At 43.5% G+C, this 22,638-nt stretch overlaps 1 protein-coding gene across 3 annotated transcripts in view; it reads right to left on the bottom strand.

Annotated features, from left to right (window-relative positions):
* Window positions 1–22,638, bottom strand: part of PDS5A (PDS5 cohesin associated factor A) — a 95,995-nt gene that overhangs the window by 72,663 nt on the left and 694 nt on the right. For all 3 annotated transcript variants that reach the window (XM_084797585.1, XM_084797586.1, XM_084797587.1), the window contains exon 2: window positions 22,134–22,308. In XM_084797585.1, the coding sequence (XP_084653711.1) occupies window positions 22,134–22,268 (135 nt within the window). In that variant the 5' untranslated portion in view covers window positions 22,269–22,308. The remainder of the gene's footprint in view (window positions 1–22,133; window positions 22,309–22,638) is intronic.

Raw genomic sequence — 22,638 nt, 5'->3', positions numbered from 1 at the left:
GCCATCTAAGGTTAGAGTTGCAGGTCAGCTGAAATGTTCACATGACATTTACGTGGAGTCTAGGGATCCAAACTGCCAGTGCCCACATTTGCCCAGCAATTGCTTTACACAGAGCCTTTTCCCAGCCCTGATTACTGTAGTTTTATAGTGCATTTTGAAAACAGGTGGCATGTGAGTTGTCTACACAGGATGAAAATAGGGCTGGACAGTGGTGGTGCGTGCCTTTAATCTCGGGAGGCAGAAGCATTGGATCTCTGAGACCAAAGCCCACTTTGTCTACAAAGTGAGGTCCAGGACAGCCAGAGCTACACACAGAAACCCTATCTTTAAAAAAAAAAAAGAGAGAGAACAAAAACAAAAAGCAGCCAAGAAAGAAAATGCAGTAAAAATTTAAACACACACACAAAAAACACACACATCTGGGCAGTGGTGGCCCACACCTTTCATCCTAGGACTTGGGAGGCAGTGGCAGGCAAATCTCTGTGAATACAAGGCCTATTTGATCTACATAGTGAGTCAATCTTTACATATACACAGTCTCTCTCTACATACAGAGCGAGTATCTCTACAAGGCTATGTAGAGAGAACCTGCCTCAACCTCCCACCCCCAAAAGAAATACACAATGGTGGCAAAAATATAAAATGATGTTATCATGGATAATTCTATTAAGATGAAGACGTAAGTGCTAGAGAGATGACTCAGTAGGTAAGAGCACTGCTGTTCTTACAAAGAGCCTGAGTTTGGCTCCTAGCACACATACTGGTCAGCTCATAACCGTGTGTAACTCCAGTGCCTTTTCTGGCCTCTGCAGGCACTAGACACATACATGGTATATATAGATGTGGAAATTCCGGCTTATTATAAACATGTTCTTGTTTAATCCCAGGTGTGGGATTATGGGAGCTGTTCCAGTTTGTCCACAGCTGGTAACTTCCTCATGAGAGGGCATGGCCTTTGCCAGTTGGAATAAATACGAAAGAAAGCCCAGAAAGAGAGAGGAACAAAGACTGTGAGAAGACGCCTTGGAGGAGACAACTGGGGAAGGAAGAGAGGCTGCTGTTCCATTTGCTCTTGCTGGCTGAATATCCTGATGACAGATTGGACTTGCTCCAAAGAACCCAATGACCCTAAACAGCAGGAAGTAGCTTAAAAAACCAAAAACAAAACAAAACAAAAAAACAAAACTACACCCTTCTCCCCACTCGCCTTCTTTTTCTCATACCCAGTATTGAAAGGGATTGAGGTGGGTAAGAGAGAAAGCGATATAAGGAATCTGGAGGCGGAGGCAGAGGCAGGCAGATCGCTGTGAGTTCAAGGCCAGCCTGATCTACAAAGCAAGTCCAGGACAGCCATAGCTACACAGAGAGACCCTGTCTCAAAAAAAACAAAACAAACAAAAACCAAGAAGCCAGAAGCAAGACTACCTTTGAGGCCAGTTGGCCAGCAACAGGAGGCGGCTACATGACTGACTGCTCAAGGCTGATGCAGCAGCAGTGCTGCCTTACAGCAGGACAGCAGGTAATCACACAAGCGCGAGAAACAAGACCTTGCCAAACCAGCTGACACCACCAGCACCGCCCTGTTACTTGCTTCATTATAACAGTGTTTCCACATCGTCTTAGCACCACAGTTTTGAGGGTTCCCATCATTTATCTGGCTCCATAAACATCTGAGAACCCCAATAAAAAGACAGAAGGAGAACAGTTCACACCGTGGAAATCCACCACTTTTTTGCCACCATCCACTGAAGAATCCTCTCTGCCATCAAGCTAATCTACTCCAGTGCTAGAATTACAGATGTGTACCACCATGCTCAGCCACAAGATTTTTTTCATTCTAATCCTACTAACAATAAGAAATATGAACTAAGTAATCATACAAATATCGTCATTAATAAGTGTCTTAGTTACTTTTCTATTGTCATGATAACACTTTATTATCAAGGCAACTTAAAAAAGAAGATCTTGGGTGGGGCATGGTGGTGCATGCCGTTAGTCCCAGCACTAGGGACATGACATCAATTCTCTGACACCCAGTGAGTGACTGTCCTACCCATCTCACAACAATAATGTTCTGGAATTTGTATAGATCTCACAAGTTAAAAGGTAAGCTTCTGGGACTGGAGAGATGACTCAGCCTTTAAGAGTGTGTGACTGCTCTTCCAGACGTCCTGAATTCAATTCCCAGGAACCACATGGCAGCTCATAACCATTTGTAATGGGATCTGATTCCCTCTTCTGGTGTGCATGAACACAGAGCACTCATATAAATAAAATATGTGAATAAATATTTAACAGGTAAGCTTATTCACCAGACTCTCCTCTGCCACTTCAGATGCCAGCCGGAAGTCTTGTGGGAACACAGTACTTCTGACAAACCAGCTATAACTCTTTCAGGCTCAATAATTGCTATAAGAATATGAACATAAGTATCATTTACAGCTTTATTGTAAAGGATATAACTCAGAAAGTCAAACTGAAGGGGCAGTGCAGGTAAACTTAAAATTACTTTTAAGAAAATATATAGGCCTATTATCTGTACTTTTAGCACTTGGGAGGAGAGGTTCCCATAAGTTGAAGGGTAGCCTGATCTCTGTTGTGAATTCCAAGCCAATCAGCAAAATAAGCAAATAAACTGGGCATGGTGGCGCATACCTTTAATCCCAGCACTTGTGAGGCAGAGGCAGGTGGATTGCTGTGAGTTCGAGGCCAGCCTGGTCTACAAAGTGAGTCCAGGACAGCCAAGGTCACACAGAGAGACCCTGTCTCGGGGCAAACAAAACCCTTGGTGGTCTAGGGCAGAAAGAATACAGTGAGGATTCTGAGTATCTTCTTCCAAGTGCTCATGTGTTAAAAGAATTGTTTCCCAGGATGGTGCTGCTGAGCTATTCGCTTGCTGCTCTGTTGCTGGGACTTGTGGGAGGAAAGGGCTTACCTGGCTTACATTTCCACACCACAGTGCACGGCTGAGGGAGTCAGGGCAGAAACCAAGGCAAGAGCTAGGAAGAATGCTGCTTTGACTCCCTTAGCTTCCCACCCGCAGCACCACTCTCCTTTCCTTTTTTGAGACAGGGTCTCACTATGAAGCCCTAGCTGGCCTGGAACTCACTGTGTGTATTGCATGCTGGCCTCAAACTTGAGCTAGTCTGCTGGCTTCCTGAGAGTCAACTGTCTTCTTTGACAATGGTGTATCATTTGCTGTACTTGTAAAGTGAGTAATCATTATTTAAAGTATTTTTGCTTGTGAATGAAATGAAAACATTGGTTGGTTTCTTTTTCTTAATTTCTTTTGTTGTTGAATGGATTAAGAATTAGAGGAAGAAGATTCTAGTAAACAAGTATGTATATGTATGTAGAAAAAGACAGATGGAAATAATTATGGTGTTAACTGTGAGAGCCCAAGGAAAATCACAAGGAAATTCCCTAGAAGCAAGAAGCAAGACCAGAGAAGAGAGACAGTGGCGGAGAAACAGAACAAAGCTTTCCTACACTAAATGTCAACTCAACAGACAAGTGAAAAGAAAACTAAGTGGCCAGTTCTTTGAGTAGCCTAACAAAATTAACAATTCAAGCTAGATTAACCAGGAAGAAATGACTAAATCGAGATTCAAATGAAAGATATTTCTGACTGTACAAAAATAAAACAAACTATAAAATACTAACAAGTTATATAACAGATGAAAGGAGGGCTGGAGAGATGGCTCAGTAGTTAGGAGCGCTAACTGCTCTTCTAGAGGACCTGGGTACAAATCCCAGCACCCACATGACAGCTGACAACTGTCTGTAACCCCAAATCTGACACCCTCACAAAGACATACACGCAGGCAAACCACCAATGCACATAAAATAAAAATAAATGGAGTCAGGCATGGTGGCATACACCTTTAATCCCAGCACTCAGGAGGCAGAGGCAGGCAGATCACTGTTGAATTCCAGACCAGCCTGATCTACAAAGTGAATCTAGGACAGCTAAGGCTAACACAGAGAGACCCTGTCTCAAAAAACAAACAAACAAACAAACAAAACCACACATACACAACAGCAGCAACAACAACAAAAACAAACAAAAAAACTTCAACAAAATACCAATAAGCCAAATTCAGTAACTTTGTTGGTTAGTTTTTTTATCACCTTGATATAAGCTAGAGTCATCAGGGAAGAGGGAACCTCAACTGAGAAAATGCCCCCATCAGACTGGCCTGTAGGGCAAGTCTGTGGAGACATTTTCTTGACTGATGATTGATTTGTGAAGGCCCAGCCCACTGTGAGGAGGTCCTGAGTCGTATAAATAAAACAAGCTGAGAGCCAGGTGTAGTGGTACACATCTTAATCCCTGTACTTGTAAGGTAGAGGCAAGCAGATCTGAGTTTGAAGCCAGTGGTCTACAAAGTGAGGCCCTGTCTTGGAGGGGAGCTAGCGAGAATGAGCCTAGAAGAGCAAAAGCAGCAAGCAGCACCCCACCTCCTGTGCTTCAGGGTCCTGGCCTGTTGGGGTTACTACTGCCTCGGCTTCCCTCAATGAGGAACACGTACGCTAAATAAACCTGTTCTCCTCAAGTTGGCTTTGGTCATGGAGAGTTTACCACAGCAACAGAAAGCTAACTACAGCATATATATATATAAATTTTACTATGACCAAGTAGGATTTATATTAGGAATGCACGGTTGGTTTAATATCTGAACACCAAGTAACATAATACAATTGTAATATAAAATAAAATCATGAAAGATGAAGAAAAAGTATTTCATAAAATCTAACACTTTTTGATGATAAAAGAAAAATATAAGCTGGCGTGGTGGTGCATGCCTTTAATCCCAACACTGAGGAGGCAGAAGCAGGTGGATCTCTTTGAGTTCGGGGCCAACCTGGTCTACAAATTAAGTCCAGGACAGCCAGGGCTGTTAACACAGAGAAACCGTTTTGAAAAACCAAAAAAAGAAAAGAAAGAAAGATTCAAGAACTAAGAGTAGAGATATTTCCTTTATGGGATTCTATGAGAGAAGAGTGAAGGTAAAAAATGTCAAACTAGGGTCAGGTGTGGTGGTGCACATCTTTAATCCTAGCACTCCGGAGGCAAAAGCAGGCGATCTTTGGTGAGTTCGTGGCCAGCCTAGTCTATTGAGTACAGGACAGCCAGGGCTACACAGAGAAACCCTGTCTCATAAAACCAAAAGAGACAGACAGAAATGATATTCCAACACATAGTTTAGAGTCAACAAGACAGCTCAAAAACTTGGGAAAACAGAAAGGCAACTTAGAAACGTAGGAAGTAGTCTGTAAATTACAACTCCAATTCTGTCTACCCACCCAGGGTGAAGAGGTTCAAGACAAAACCAAAAGCTAAGGCTTGCATCTCTGCGACAACAAACTGATAGTCTTAACTACCAGAGAGACCCACCGTGCTCAGAAGCCTTAAATCCAGGGCAGGGACTGTATGTTACAGCTACTCCTCCTGCAGTGACAGACTAGCACTGGAGCAGAAACCAACTTCCTGCTGCTCTCGATAACTCAGAATGTGTCAGCTTAGCACCATCATGAAAGGGGGACCTTCTGTTTTGCTTTGCTTTGTTTTTGAGAACTAGACTATTCTAAAAATCTAGAAACAAGTCAGGAAGCCTAAGGACATCAGGCTACAAGGAACACATAGAGAAAAACCCCAAGAGGCAGCTGTGCAGAGGGAAAGGGCTGGCCATGCACCCGGTGAGTTGGAGCAGCAGGGAGCTCAAGTCTATGGAGGTTGACTGCTGTGATCCTATGACACTGCCTCACTTGGTAGTAGTTTGCTGCAAGGCAGGACTAAGACCCGTAAGCCCAAACCTGGTGAGTTTGGATCACTGCATTTCTCCAGCTTCCTCCTGTCACAGGATGGCTTATAGCTGACACAGGTCTAAGAACACCAGAGCAGCAGAGTTAAGTGTCTGGTTCTCTCAGATCTGCGCCAGGGTAAACGCAGTGCTCTGTTTGCTTCTACTGCTCGTGAGTGCTGAGGACAGCCTTCAGTTTGGACATTTCCTGCTCCCACCCACCCACCTCCACCTGTGAACAAGCCCGCGAGAACCTGACCAGCCCATAAGCTGATGGAACAAGCAGTGGCAAAGAAATCTCTAAAGTTCGTGTAGCCCCTAAAGACTAACCAAAAAGCACATAGGCATTGTGCTGATTGGGTTTTGTTGTTGTTTTGGTTGGGTTTATTTGTTCATTTGTTGTTTGTTTGTTATTTTTGTCAACTTGACACTAACTAGAGTCACCTGGAAAGAATTTCCTCCATTACATTAGCCTATGGGGCATTTTCTTAGGTGGTTAATGTTGGAAGGCCCAACACACTGCCCATTTCTAGGCAGCTGGAACTGGGTCATCTATAAGTAACAGCAGCTGAGCAAGCCAAGGGAAGCAAACCAATAAGCAGCATTCCTCTGTGGTTGTGGCTTCCACTTTTGCTTGAAATCATGCCCTAACTTCCCTCCACTATGATCAGGATATATGAGACAAATAACTCCTTTCTTCCCCAAGTTGTTTTTAGTTGATGGTGTTTATCAGAGTACCGAAAGCAAACTAGTAAAAACTGTGATAACTACTTTTAGCAAAGTAGCAGCATTTAAAAAAGAAAAAAAAATCGCTGGGCGTGGTTGTGCACACTTTTGATCCCAGCACTCAGGAGGCAAAGGCAGGCAGACCACTGTGAGTTTGCAGCCAGTCCAGTCTACAAAGCAAGCGCAGGACTACAAGGGACCGATGGGGGTGGTGCGGGTGATAGTCAGCAGAGTGCCAACGTGTATAGTAAACAACAGTAATCCGAGCATCAGGGAGGTGAAGACAGAAGGATCAGCAGTTCAGATCATGCCTCAGTAAACAGTTAAAAGACCAATTTACAATAAATTCGACCCTGGGGGGGAGGGGGGATAGAAAAGGAAAACAGAACAAATGGGCTCAGGAGATAATGAGCGGCTAGGTGATTAGGAGCACGTGTGGCTCCAGCAGAGAACCCCAGTTTGGCTCCCAGCACCCACATGGCGGCTCACAACAATCTTTAACTCTGCTTTCAGAGGAACTGAAGCTCTTATCTGCCATCAAACACACATGTGGTGTATGTACATACATGTAAGACAGAACACACAAGCACATAAAATAAAATCTAAGGCAGGCGTGGTGGCACACGCCTATAATCCCAGGCATGTGCTGCCAAACTGGAGACTGATGCCTGGGATCCCTGTGAGGAGGAGAGGTGAGACTCCTCCAAGATGTCCTTGCCCTCCATGAGCACACGCCTTAAAAAAAAAAAGGCAGAAAATAAATAATGAAGCCCCACAAATAAACCTAACGAATAAGGTGAAGGACTTCTACAGTGAAAACTGTTAAACACCATGTAAGAAGACACCATAAGACAAGAGGGTGTTTCATGCCTAGGGACAGCAGAATAAATGCTGTGCAACTGTCACGTCACCCCAAGTGAGCTACATGGTCAATGCAATGCCAAAACTCGTATGACTGATTTGACAGAAATAGAAAAACCAATCTTAAAATTCTAAAACAAGTTTAAGCAAAAAGAGAAATTGTGGATACATTAAGCTCTTGATTTCAAATTATATTTCAAAACCACAAACAAAAATCAGGTCACTAACACAAAAGTAATGTGATGGAACAGAGCAGAGGGGCCATCATACCAGTCCAATGGAAATGATCTAATTCTTGACAATGGTGCCAGAAGTGTATACTGAAGAATCTTTTGCTGGTCTTGGCAGCACACACCTTTAACCCCACTACACAGGGGCAGAGGTAAGTGGATCTTCCAGAGGCCAGCCTGCTCTACATACTGAGTTCTAGACAATTGGGCTATACAGTGAGAACCTGTCTCAAAAAAAAAAAAAGTAAATGTTTTTATTAAGGTGTTTGAATTGTGCACATGTGGTGGGTGGGTGTGTATGCACTCTTTTTTGTTTTGTTTTGTTGCCATGTGGGTGCTGGGTCCTCTGGAAGAACAGCCAGTGCTTTGAACTGCTGAGCCACCTCTCAAGCCTAAGTATTTCTTAAAATATGAACTGCCTACATAAACAGTTTTGGTTTTTTGTTTGTTTGTTTGTTTCTGTTTTTTGGAGACAGGGTTTCTCTGTGTAGCCTTGGTTGTCCTAGACTCACTTTGTAGACCAGGCTGGCCTCGAACTCACAGCAATCCACCTGCCTCTGCCTCTACCTCCCGAGTGCTGGGATTAAAGGCGTGGGCCACCACCGCCTGGCTTGTGTGTATACACTCTTATAATTCAGTGATAAAAAGTATTTTGTTTTTTGTTTTTTTACGAATGGGCAAGAGCTTACAAAGAAACTCTTAAAAAGAAAGCTAGAAAGATGGTGCTAAGTGTAAGGGTATTTGCTACCAGGTCTGGTGACCCAAGTGAGAGCCCTAGGACTCATTTCTTTTCAAAAGAGAACTAACTCCTCCCTCAAGTTGTCCTGTGACCTCCATATATGCACTATAACAAATGTATAACCCTGTCAATGTCACACAAATCAGCAAATGTAATTTTTTTGTTTTTGTTAATAGACAAAGGATTTATCTTTTTCCCCCCAAGAAAGATGTACATACAAGTTGCTAATCAATACATGAAAAGATTCTCACCAGAGAAAAGCAAATCAAAACTACAAGAAAGCTAGTTGTGAGCCGGCCATGGTAGCACCAGCACTCAGGAGGCAGAGGCCAGTGGATCCCTGGGAGTTCGAGGCCAGCCTAGACTACAGAGTGAGTCCAGGACAATCAAGGCTACACTGCGAAACCCTGTCTCGAAGAACAGAGAGAGAGAGAGCGCGTGAGAGCGATAGTTGTAATGGCACACCTTTTTAATTCCAGGGCTCAAAAAACAAGCAAGAATATCAGGAATTAAGACCAGCCTTGAGCTGGGCAGTGGTGGCGCACGCCTTTAATCTCATCATTTGGAGGGCTGGGGCAGGCAGATCACTGAGTTCGAGGCCAGCCTGGTCTACAAAGTAAGTCCAGGACACCCAAGGCTACACAGAGAAACCCTGTCCCAAAAAACAAACAAACAAACAAAATATATATATATATAATAAAAAAATAAAAAAATAAAAGAAAGAAAGAAAAGAGAGAGCAAGAAGTGTTGCTAAGCTCTGAGCCATCTCTCCAACCCCTAGAGCCTGACTTCTTTGGTACATATCATTCAATCAACAAACAAGTTTCTTTTTTCCCTCCATGTCTAAGGCTTGGACTAGGGCTAGGTCCTCAATACAATGATTCTCCCACTAAGTGACATCCCCAGCACACCCTAATGAGTTCTCAACAAAACACAGAAGGAACTAGGGGAGACTGTAAGAATCAAAGGCAGGATAATCCTTTAATAAAGAGGTATACACTTCTTTTCTTTTCTGGGACAGGATCTCATGTAGGCCTGGGTGGCCTTGAACTCTTGCCATCGCCTCTCAAGATCCGCAATTACTGGAATGTGCCATCAAACCTGGAGGTGCTTCCTGTACACTCAGGAGGCAGAGGCAGGTGGATTTCTGTAAATTGAGCCCCCGTGGTCTACAGAGTAGATCCAAGACAGGGCTGCATAGATGTGGGGGGGTGGGGAGACACAAGAAAAGATCAGGGTTTTTAAATTTTAAATTTATGAAAAAATTATATATATGTCACTTGGGAGACAGGTGAACCGCTGTGAGTTCGAGGCCAGCCTGGTCTAGGACAGTCAAGGCTACACAGAAAAACCCTGTCTCAAAAACAAAAAACAAACAAACAAAAAGTATTTATGTGTATATCTGTTGGGGGAGGGGAAATGTTCATGTAAACTTGGGTGCCTCGGGCCACCAAAGATATCAGATGGCCAGGACCTGGAGTTACAGGTGGCCACAGCCATCAAACATGGGTGCTAGGAGCTAAACCCAGGTCCTCTGCAGGAACAGAGCACTCTTAACCACTGACCCATCTCTCCAAGTGTATTATACCACAAAACTCAGGTATAAATAATAAACCTTGTAGCATAAACATTATATGACCCTTAATGGAGAAAAGGGGAAAGTGAATTGAACTCTGCTCTTCAAGAGTGGACTAAAAAAACTGGAAACCAAACTAAAAAATAATTTCTAAATATCAAAACTCACCGGGCTAGAATTTAGTTGGTGAGGAGCTCTATGTCTTAGCACCTGTCATCTCTGCACCTACTCCACAGTAATCACTGGTGAGTTAGTCCAATAGAATGGCTCACGGTTACAGTCCCATATGTGACGTCACCTGTCAAACAGTAAGGTTCTATTTTCAAACTGTAAATATGCTCTGGACTAGTGACAAACTGTTACTTCTCTCACTGAATACAACTCTAGAGAGTGAAGGGAAGAAATCAGAGGGCCCCTTTCACTATTATACTTAAGAGCATAGTCAATTTTTTGGCTTCCACCTAACATTTAGCCAACTAACTTACGGTTTTGGGTTTCAGGAGAAGAATGTATCTATTAACCACAGAATACAGCATTAGTTCCATACACTGAAAGCGGGCTGTTCCCTAACCACTTTGACCAATTCAGGCAGATGAAGCAGGTGAGGAGGCCCTCACAGTTAAGGGCTCAGTCAGATGATTCCACGTACTATAAGAAGCAGCTATGAAGGAGCAGCAGCAGGAAATTTTAACTTGGAAATCTAGACACATTTCTCAAATCCTATGTGGTATAGAGTCAAGTGAGGTGTTTTGGTTTTAATTTTAATACACTAATAAATTAAGAAATCATGCACTTGATTAGACACTTCTGCACTGGGAAACGACCTGTGAACATCTGTGATTACCCTCAGCTAGTGATACGCAGCACTAAAGCTCATAGGGGCTGGAGAGATGATTCAGTGGTGAACAGCACTAGTGGCTCTTCCACAGGGCCAGAGTTTGGCTCGCACACAGGGGCACACAACCATCTACAGCTCCAGTTCCAGGATGTCCCTTACAGCGACCAGGCAAAAGCTAGGAGGACAGCAGACCAAGCACCTATACACATTAAGTAAATATGTAAAAAGATTTTTAAAAGCTCAGAGGTGACGCCAAGTGTGGTGTCGCATGCCTTTAACCTCAGCACTCAGGATGCAGAGGCAATTTGATCTCGGAGTAATCAGCCAGCAAGTTCCAGGGCCTATTACTTAAAAAAAAAAAGTGGGTGTTGAGAAAGAGGGGGACAGGACCTGGGAGGCGGCTCAGTTGGTAAAGTGCATACTGTACAAGCACGAGGACCTAAACACAGATCACCTTGTAAAAGCTGGGGATACGGTGACTCAAACCTATGATCCCAGCAAGTAAAGGTGGGGAGAATGGCAGAGGCAGTCTATCTCAAGACCTTGTCATCCAGCCAGTAAAGCCAAAAAGGTGTGCCTCATATTCAGTGAGGGACACAAGACATAAAGTGGAAATGGGATGAGGAAGATCCACTCCTGTGTGCGCACAGGCATGCACTACACATGCTGCCATGTGCACATAAATGCACACACAGAGCATAAAGTAAAAAAAAAAATGAATGAAAACAACGAACATTAACAAAGATAATTCGGACAGAGAAACAGAATTGGCATTTAACTGCCAAACAACATTAAGAAATTAAAGAAGAGGGGGGGGAATATGGGATAAGCATTTGAAAACATAACAGTCAAGAGCTGGGTATCATGGCACACACTTTTTTTAAGATTTATTTATTCATTATTATGTATACAGTGCTCTGCCTATAGGCCATAAGAGGGCATCAGATCACATTACAGATGGTTGTGAGCCACCATGTGGTTGCTGGGAATTGAACTCAGGACCTCTGAAAGAACAGGTGGTGCTCTTAACCACTGAGCCATCTCTCCAGTCCCATGGCACACACACACCTTTAATCCCAGCACTCAGAGGCAGGGGGATCACTGTGAGTTTGAGGCCAACCTGGTCCACAGGACAGCCAGGCCTAAAGAGGAGACCCTGTCTGGAAAAATCAAACCAAACAAAACAAAAAAGGTAACAGGTGAATGTTTCTCAAAAATAACAAAAGAGATTAGGCATTGCAACACATACCTTTGATCTCAGCACCGCAGACGCAGAGGCAGGGGAACCTATCTCTCTTAAGTTCAAAGACAGCAATTCTAGGACAGCCAGGACTATATACAGAAACCCTGCTCAAAAACACACATACACACAAATAAATAACAATAATCAAAGATAAACTACAGATAAAGTAACTAAGCATCCCAAACAAGCTAAATACAAAGAAGAAAATCTTGGAAACAACCACAAAACAAAGGTTTCTTTCCTCTCCTTTGTCAGTCTGTTTGTTTTTAGCCCAGGCTAACCTCAAAGCCAAGCTTCCCCAGTTTCTGCTTCCTCAGAGCTGAACTACAGACATGGCCTACCACACTCGGCTGTAACCACTGTCACTAGAGTAATTTGATATCCACAATATTCTGTTAAAAACCATTGTTTCCTGTTTGAAAATGAATCAAAAAGTAATTGTCATAAAGATTTCACTTTTGAGCCGGGCATGGTGGCGTACGCCTTTAATCCCAGCACTTGGGAGGCAGAGGCAGGCGGATCACTGTGAGTTTGAGGCCAGCCTGGTCTACAAAGGGAGTCCAGGACAGCCAAGGCTACACAAAGAAACTCTGTCTCAAAAAAAAAAAAGAAAAGAAAAGAAAAGGAAAAGGAAAAGAAAAGAAAAACGTCTTGAAAAGCCAAAAAAAAAAAAAATTTTTTTTTTCACTTTTGATGATTCAGAAATCATCACATCTGGGATCACATCTATTAATTAGATAAGTATTAGTTTTGGAATGTCACACTCTCATGAAAAACAGGTCAGTCTTTGCTTTAGAAAATGTGAAACTAAGAACAGCACGGGGCTCCCACTTTGAATCTCAACACTAATGGTATGATTATTAGGCTAAGGCAGGAGGATTGCTCCAAGTTTAAAGCCAGTCTGTGCTGCAGGACCAGATAGCCACAGCTCTCTTTAGTAAAGTGTGTGGGACTGCCACTTCACCTTAACTCTTAATGCTAACGTGCTGTTCTTGTAGCCATCAATTCAAACCAGAAGGAACAGAGTGGCATGAAAAAATGTAAAAACCTAGAATATCTGCCTCTACAAGTAAATAACTTGAAGATTACTTTTGTTAAATCACATAAAAAAAAATCACTAGTAAGCTGGGCGTGGTGGTGCACCTCTTTAATCCCAGCAGTCAGGAGGCAGAGGCAGGCAGATCGCTGTGAGTTCGAGGCCAGCCTGGTCTACAAAGTGAGTCTAGAACAGCCAAGGCTACACAGAGAAACCCTGTCTTGAAAGAAAAAAAAAAGTTGGAGCAAAGTGGGATAAAGCACCCCAAGGCAGGAGGATCTCTTTGAGTTCAGGGCGAGCTTGATCTACATAGAAAGACAGACTAAAAAAATTAAATAAAAAGTTGGGCATGCAACCACAGGAATAGGAAGACTGTAATGGGTGGAATTGCCTGGATCACAAACCAGGAAATCTCTCTATTAGGTCAACTCCTGGTCCAGTGAGAAAGCAAGGCTGAGGGAGCGGGGAAAGCGGGGGAGGGGAGGGACAGGAGAGACAAGGAAACATGAGCATAAGAAAGCTCAAGGAAGGTGGCCTGGTGGCACATGCCTTTAATCCCAGCACTTGAAAAACAAAATAAAGATGTTTTCTGACTTCCACATATGTGTTGTGTGGCATGTGCACACACACAAACACACAAAACAAATGTTTAAAAAAAGCCTTGGCTGTCCTGGACTCCCTTTGTAAACCAGGCCGGCCTCGAAGTCACAACGATCCACCTGCCTCTTTCTCCCAAGTGCTGGATTAAAGGCCTGCACAACCACTGCCTGCCTGTAAGAACTATTTTGAAGGAGTAAACAGGTAGTAAGTTTAAATAAACAAAGCAGAAGTAGAAGCATGAGCTTGACTGACAGCGACAGGTTCATTCTGACACAAATGTGTCGCACTAGGGTAGACTGTGATGAGGAGTGGACGGGACTCTGCAACTTTCAGGTAACTTTGCTGTGAACCTAAAACTACTCTAAAATATCGTTTATTTACAAAGTAGACCACAAACCTGACTTGGAGGCCCACGCCTTTGATCCCAGCCCTTGAGAGGCAGAGGAAGAGGCAGGCAGGTGGGTCTCTGTGGACTGGAAGCTAGCCTGGTCCAAGAGCGAGTACAGAAGAGCCTCGGCTGTCACAGAGAAATCTTGTCTTGAAAATCAAAACCCAAACAGTAATGAAAACTGAATAAACAAAATGTTATATTATTCTACAAGGACCTAAAAGCAATGTGTTTGTTTTGTTTGAGACAAGGTTTCTCTGCGTAGCCTTGGCTGTCCTGGACTTGCTTTGTAGACCAGGCTGGCCTCGAACTCACAGCCATCCACCTGCCTCTGCCTCCCGAGTGCTAGGATTAAAGGCATGCGCCACCACACCTGGCAGCAATTTCATTTTATTATTGCCTAATTTTAGATATTTACAAATATTCTTTAAGAAGCATATATTCTAAATAACGTTGGACACAGACGGACACACACACCAGAAAGCAGGTAAAATTTCACTTTCAAGTAACTACCAAACACTGTACTTTACACGCCCTTTAATGAAGAGAACAAAGCTGTGGGGCCTGCAAGATGCTTCCCATGAGCATCACACACCATGTGTTCAATCCCAGACAATCACATGTAGGTCAGAGTGAACGTGCTCACAAACTTGTCTTCTGATGCATGCCATGGCATCTGTGGGTCCATGCACATACATCATAGATACACACACAATAATAATAAAGTCTTAAACAGGAGGCTAGAGAGATGGCTCAGCGGTTAAGAGCACTGACTGCTCTCCCAGAGGTCATGAGTTCAATCCCCAGCAACCACATGGAGGCTCACAACCATCTATAATGTGATCTGATGCCCTCTTCTATACATGCAGGCAGAGAGCTGTATATATAATTTAAAAAAATTTTTTAATAAATAAATAAATTCTTAAACAAAACAAACTACAGGGAAATCTTACAGGCAGATATTTGTGGCACAGCATGAGCCTGAAATCCTGGGCACAATCCCTAGCATTTCAACTTTTTGTTTTTCTAGGTTTTTTGTTTTTGTTTTTACTTTTTCAAGACAGGGTTTCTCTGTGTAGCCTTGGCTGTCCTAGACTCCCTTTGTAGACCAGGCTGGCCTCAAACTCACAAATTGCAGGCCAGCCTAGTCTACACAGCAAATTCCAGGGACAACTAGGGATACACAGCAAGACACTATCTCAGAAAAAGACACTAGTATTAAAAAGGATACCTAGCCATACATGGTGGCTCACGCCTTTAATCCCAGCACTCTGAGTTTGAGGCCAGCCTGGTCTACAAAGGGAGTTCAGGACAGTCAGGGCTACACAGAGAAACACTGTTTCAAGAAACAGTAAATAAATGAATAAAAATAAAAAGGATAGCAGAGCCAACACAGTTATTTAAGGCAGTCTGAAACACTGAGTTTGAGCTGGGCATGGTGGCCCACACCTTTAATCCCACCACCTGGGAGGCAGAGGCAGGCAGATCTCTTTGAGTTTGAGGCCAGCCTGGTCTACAAAGAGTCCAAGATAGCCAAGGCTACACAGAGAGGCCCCGTCTCAAAAAACCAAAAAAAAGAAAAGGGGGAAAAAAAAAGAAAGAAAGAAAGAAAGAAAAGAAAACATTGAGTTTGACATTTGTTTCTAAACAGGGTTAATTATAATGATTTTTATCAATCTGACACAAATTAAGAGTCACCTGAGAAGAAAAACCCTCAATTGAGGAATTGCTGCCATCAGATCAGCCTGCTGGCATGTCTGTGGGCATTTTCTTTTCTGTGCAGGCTGTCCTGGGTTATACATGGAACTGAGCAAGCCACAGAGAACAACTCAGTAAGCAGAGTTCACTCGTGTCTGCTGCTGTCCCTTCCTTGGCGTCCGTAGATGACCGGAAACCTATCATCCAAATAAACCCTCTCCTCCCCTAAGTGGCTTCTGCTCAGTCATTTAACACAGCAACAGAAAAGCAAAGTAGGGCAGCTGAAAAACAGGCCATTCTAATAAATTATCTCCTAAAGCATTGGTTGTGCTAACTGCAAAGGAAAAGAAACTTATCTTCACAACGGAGAGAACTGACCAAGTGTGAACAAGTATTAAACAACTTTAACTAAAAAGACAAATGGCAGCCAGGTGGTGGTGACACACGCCTTTAATCCCAGCACTCAGGAGGCAGAGGCAGAGGCAGGCTATTCAAGGGCCAGCCTGGTCTACAAAGTGAGTCCAGGACAGCCAAGGCTACACAGAGAAACCCTGTCTCCAAAAACAACAACACAGAGGACCAGGGTTCAATTCTCAACACCAACATGACAACTCACAACCATCTGTAACGCTAGTTTCAGAGGATGCAGTTCCCTCTTTGACCTGTGAGGCCACAAAGCATACAGACCTGCAAGCAAAATCCTGATACACTTAAAACAGCTGAATCTAAAAGTAAAAGTGGCTATGTCAGGTGTGAGGCTGTAGTCAGGGTTAAAACATTGGCCAAGCATGAGCAAACCCTAAATTCAAACCGGTACAAGGAAAAAAGAAGAACTTAGGCCAGGCGGTGGTGGTGCACGCCTTTAATCCCAGCACTTGAGAGGCAGAGGCAAGTGGGTCTCCGTGACGTCGAGGCCAGCCTGGACTACAGAGGGAGTTCCAGGGCAGCCAGAGCTGTTACATGGAGAAACCCTGTCTCAAAAAACCAAAAGAAAAAAAAAGAAAGAAAAAAGAAAAAAGAGAAAAACATAGAAAAAATATGAAAGAGTAAAGCAGCGAAGACACACACCTATAAAACCCCAGCACTTGGGAGGCAGAGGCAGGAGGATCTCTGTGAGTTGACGGTCAGCCTGGTCAACAGAGTGAGTTCTAAGACAACCAGGGTTCTGTTACACAGAAAAACCCTGTTTCAGAAAACAAACAAAAAAGAAAAAAGAGAAAGGAAAGAAAGAGAATAAAGAGAAATGACCAAAATCCAAAAAGATTAAAAAGAAATTACAAATGTTTATAATCATATATTAGAATTAGGGTAGAGGGGAGAAAATTAAATTTTCTGTGTGTAGCTGGGATTAAAGACATGTGCCACCACTGCCTGGCTGGGAAAATAAACTTTTTGTTGTTGTTGTTGTTTTTGAGACAGGGTTTCTCTGTGTAGCCTTGGCTGTTCTGGACTCACTTTGTAGACCAGGCTGGCCTCGAACTCACAGAGACCCGCCTGCCTCTGCCTCCCAAGTGCTGGGATTAAAGGCATGTGCCACCATGTCTGGCCCCGGGAAAATGAACTATTAACATTTAAATTTTCCCCAAAGCCAACATATTTTCTGCACTTTTACTGCAAAACAGGAGACAGGAAAATGTCTAAACGTTTAGGCCAGCTGAGCAGGATGGCATGAACAAGAGACTGTGCCGTAACTAGGTAGGAGATAAAACTGACTCACGAGAGGACTCGCTGACATCTGCAAGTCAGCACAAAGAGATACATTTCTTTTTAACTTAAGCTAAGAGTAGGAAGAATTTAAAAGCCCCCCTACATCGAAGTATTTAGTCACTTAACAAATATTTGTTGTATCTAACAATATACCAAGTATTAAAATAGAAAAATATGTTATGAGAATCAAATTGAACAAATCTGATCTAGCGCCCTGTATTCATAAAGCCTGCACAAGACAAATCAAAGAAACAAACAGACCAATATAATATCACAACTTCAGGTATATGACAGAAGGAATTAAAACTAATATGAAATCTAAGACACTTCCCTTAAAGGATGTACTGGGGCTATATAATGGCAACATCTTACTAAGGCAAAATGATCCCAATATACTCAAGGGGACCAAACCATGCATAACAAACCTAGCAAAATACATAAAGTAGTTCCTCAGAACAGAAATTAAAGTTTTGCTACGACCAGGCACTACGGTGTATGATTTCAATTCCAGCACTTCAGAGACAGGCAGATCTCTGTGAGCTGGAGGCCAGCCAGGTCCGCACAGTGAGTTCCAGATCAGCCAGGGATATGTAAAGAGACCATGTCTCAGTTTTTTTTTTTTTTTTTAACTATGCAAACCTGGGGATGTCCTGGGTACATTTGCCTAAACCCAGCAAAGAGGAATGCCTCTTGTAATGCCAGTGCCTGGAGAGTAGAGGTAGAATGAGAAAGTCAGGGTCATCTTAGCTACACAGCCCACCTGGCCACCCTCCCCCATCTCAAATCACAAGTCTTGGGCTGCTGATCTGGCTCAGAGACTAAAGGCAACTCCCAAACCTGACAACCTGAGTTTGAGGCCAAGAACACCTTAAGGTGGAAGGAGAGAACCAACTATACAAAACTATCCCCTGCCTCTCCAACACAGGTACTATAGACATACACCCACACACAAACCGTTTAACGTACTGTTTTTAGTCACTAATCCTTAGTTATAACTAGTAAAAGTGCCTTAGAAGCAAGCTAAATCAGAACCAAAACAGAATGGATGCCAGGGCCCTCGATCTGTACTAATCAGCTTTATAAGTGATCCTTAGGAATGCTGCTTGGTCATTTAGGTACTAGAGGTTTCATTTCTGTCATCCGTTGGGAGGTTCAAGAATTTCTTTAGGATACTTCTAACTTCAAAATTATGGAGCCAGGATGGGCATGGCAGCGCACACCTGTAATCCCAGCACTCAGGGAGGCAGAGGCAGGCAGATCTCTGTGAGCTGGAGGCCAGCCTGGTCCAGAACAGCGAAGGCTACACAGAGAGAAACTGTTTCAAAAAACCAAAAATGATGATGATGATGATGATGATGATGATTTTGAGGTTAGCCTGGGCATGCATACACAATGAAATCCTCTCTCAAAAATAAACCATAGGAAAGGAAACAAAACAAACATAGACTAAAGGTATGAATCAGTTGTTAGGGTAGCAGTCTAACAGGCATGAAGTTCTATGTTCAATGCTCAGGCATGATTGAATATAATTTTAGATACGAAGTTAGGAAGAGTTCAAGTTCAAGTTTAAAGATAGCCTAGGCTTGGAGAGATGGCTCAGTGGTTAAGAGCGCCGCCTGCTCTTCCAGAGGTCCTAAATTCAATCCCAGCAACCACATGGTGGCTTACAACCATCTATAATGTGATCTAACACCCTCTTCTGCAGATAAAGCACTCATATGCAATAAATAAAATAAGTAAATCTTAAAAAAAAAAAAGGATGGCCTAGGCTACGTGATTTTGTCTTGTTTTTAAAAAAAAAAGTGAAAGAAAGCAGCTCAGTGTGGTGCTGCTTGTATTTCTAAGCGTGTAAGCAAGGCAAGAAGAGCAAGTCTGAGGGCAGCCTAGGGTTCATACCACATCTGTGCCTTTTTTTTTTTTTTTTTTTTTTTTTTGGAGACAGGGTTTCTCTGTGTGGCCTTGGCTGTCCTGGACTCACTTTGTAGACCAGGCTGGCCTTGAACTCAGAGATTCACCTGCCTTTGCCTTCAAGTGCACCACCATGCCCTGTTTCAGACAAGTCTATCTTTAAAAAAAAAAAAAAAAGCAAGAAATGAAAATTAATAAAAATGTATGTCAACTTTAACTTGCAAAAAGAATTCGTAATAAATGGAGAGCTAGCCCCAGTGTTGACTTTTCATAGTTAGGAATACTTAGAAGCCTGTAGTGGTGGTACACGTCCATAATCCCAGCACTTGGGAAGCAGAGGCAGGTGGACCTCTGTGAGTTGGAGACCAGCCTGGTCTACAAAGTTAGTTCAGGACAGCCAAGGCTACATAAAGAAACCCTGTCTCGAAAAACCAAAAAAAAAAAAAAAAACCAACAACAACAAAAAACCATGTACACAGACCACCAAACATGAGCGGCACGCACATGTGTATACACAGAGCCATATATACATTCTCACTTTAAAAGACTTCATTTGAGCACAGTGGTACATGTCTGTATTCCCAACACTTCAAAGGCAGAGAGAACTGAGAGAAGTTGAGACCAGTCTTGTCTACATAGCAATTTTTCTACATAGCAAATTTTAGGCCAGACCCTGTCTCAAAAACAGCAAAAGGACTTCCCTGCTCTGAGCTGGGCAGAGCTCAGTGGCAGAGCAGGGCCTGAGGTTCACATGCAGACCCGGGAAAAGGAATGAAAAGATGGGTTTTAATTAAAGAAACTGAATCTAGCTGGGCGAGGTGGCGCACGCCTTTAATCCCAGCACTCGGGAGGCAGAGGCAGGCAGATCCCTGTGAATTCAAGGCCAGCCTGGTCTACAAAGTGAGTCCAGAACAGCCAAGGCTACATAGAGAAACCAAAAAGTGAGAGAGAGAAGGGGGGGGGGGGAACGAAAAAGAAACTGAATCTTGCTGGGCGTGGTGGCCCGCACCTTTAATCCCAGCACTCAGGAGGCAGAGGCAGGTGATGACTGTGAGTTTGAGGCCAGCCTGGTCTACAACGGGAGTCCAGGATGATTAAGATAACATAAAGAAACCCTGTCTCAAAAAAACCAAGAAAGAAAGAAAAAGAAACTGCATCTTTCAAAAAGACAACAAATGGAAACTAACATAGGAACACTTTAAACACAGACACTATTCGATTCTAAAACCAAGCCCTAAAAACACATTTTATAAAGTTGCACAAGGCAGAGAAATTGTCAACAACGTTTCTTGCCTTGCTTTCCCCACCATGTCTGACCTGACTTTTGTTTTGTTTTTCCGAGACAGGGTTTCTCTGCGTAACAGCCTTGGCTGTCCTGGACTCACTTTGTAGACCAGGCTGGCGTCGAACTCACAGCGATCCATCCGACTGCCTCTGCCTCCTGAGTGCTGGGATTAAAGGCGTGCGTCACCACGCCCCGGCATCTGACCTGACTTTTAGCATCTTTCAGGACAGTGCTAAATGCGTCCTAAAGCTTCAACCCTTTAATATAATTCCTCATGTTAAGATGAATACAAACAAATTACTTCATTGCTACTTTGTAACTGTAGTTTTGCTACTGTTTTGAACTGTAATGTAAGTATCTGCTAGCTGACCTCTGTGAAAGGGTCCTTCAACCCAAAGGGGTCAAGACCCACAGGTTGAGAACCGCTGTTTTTAGCAGGACGTGGTTATAACCCTAGCATCTGGGGCGTGAGGACAGGAAGTGGTTAAGTTCAAGACCGGCTAAGCTACAGAAGATCCTCTCTCGCAGAGCTCCTCTGACCCACTCTTTGACTATTCCCACTGTCAATGCCCTGCCTCAGTAGTTTAAGATCTTTCACCTACACTGTTGGTTTCCTAGCAGGACCCATGGACCTGTCTCTCTAGTCCACACAAGCCCCCAGTTTTGCCTACAACATCCTCTGGTGAATCAAAGTTGTCCAAACGTACAATCACTGCTTAAAGCTGATTCCATAACAAAAACTGCCCTCATTCAGTTGTGAAAAGAAAACCCAAACCTGACCAGTGTGATTAAAACAGACAACACTGAGGCAGAGGCAGGCAGAGGACAGCCAAAGCTACACAGAGAGACCCTGTCTTGAAAAACCACAACAAAACAAAACAAAAGCCACCAGACAACACTGATGTTAAGGATCACCCATATTTACAGCAAGAAAAACAAGCCTGAAAGAAATATCAATAATCCAGTCCTCACATTTCTTGGGTACGTATACCTAAGTCATTTTTTTTTACTTTAATCAAGAATTTTGAAAAATCTGTACACTCTATAAAATTTAATTACGCTTCCAGGTATTAGAAAATTGTGAGAAACTAAGGGGAGGAGGGTTGCTTGTGCTCAACTCTTTTTTTGGAGTTGATGAAAATAGGAACCTTCGATAAAGAGTACACGCCACTTAAACAATATTCATTAAGTAAAATAATCGCAGAAAGAAGAAAAGCAACTAAACACTCGTTCCTATGTTTAATAAACAGAATAGAAAACAATCACACTTTTTAAATTTAAATTTCCCATGCTATTTATGGTCCTTTCAGAACTTTATCCAAAGATGTCTCCAAGTTAGAACAATATTTTGGGGCGGGGGCTTAAGAGAGAAGAGGATAAGCTATCTTTAAAAACTAGGCACTAAAAACTTCAAAGGCCAAGCTGAGTAGTCCAATGAAACCACGAGAGTCACAAAGCCATGCGGATCGTGGATCGTCGACCCCAGACCCTTACCTTCAGACGTTTGATCATTTCGTCGGTGGTGATCTTGTCGGTGATCTCCTTCACTCCCGGAGGGTAAGCGATTTTCCCGTCTGCACTCACCACGCCACAGAGGGCAGCGGCAGGCTTCGGCTGCGTGAAGTCCATCCTGGGGGATAACTTTTCTTTCACAGTCCTCTACCGGCCTCTATCGGTCAGAAAATCAAAGTTCAGCGGGAAAGGGGAGACTTTGTAACCTCTTTTTCATTTCAAAAATCTCTAATCTGGAAAGGCCCCTTCCTTCCCCCCGAGGCCGGGGGACCCCGCATCCTGCCCCTTCCCTGGGATTCGGACCCCACTAGGGGTCCGCCGTCCCAACCCCGGGCGAGCCCCGATGCCACCACTGGGCTCTCGGCTGCAGCAGCGGCGGCCACGGGAGGCGCCGAGCTGCGCCCGGAGTTTCCTAGCCCTCTTTTCACAATGAAACGCACCCCAGAGCACCTAGGTCGGAAGTTTGGTGGCCTCGGGGGACCAGCGA

Source organism: Acomys minous (assembly GCF_964271855.1).
Source record: "Acomys minous genome assembly, chromosome: 10".
Taxonomy (NCBI): domain Eukaryota; kingdom Metazoa; phylum Chordata; class Mammalia; order Rodentia; family Muridae; genus Acomys; species Acomys minous.
The sequence above is the reverse complement of the archived record's forward strand: the minus strand, read 5'-3'. Positions and strand labels throughout refer to the sequence as shown.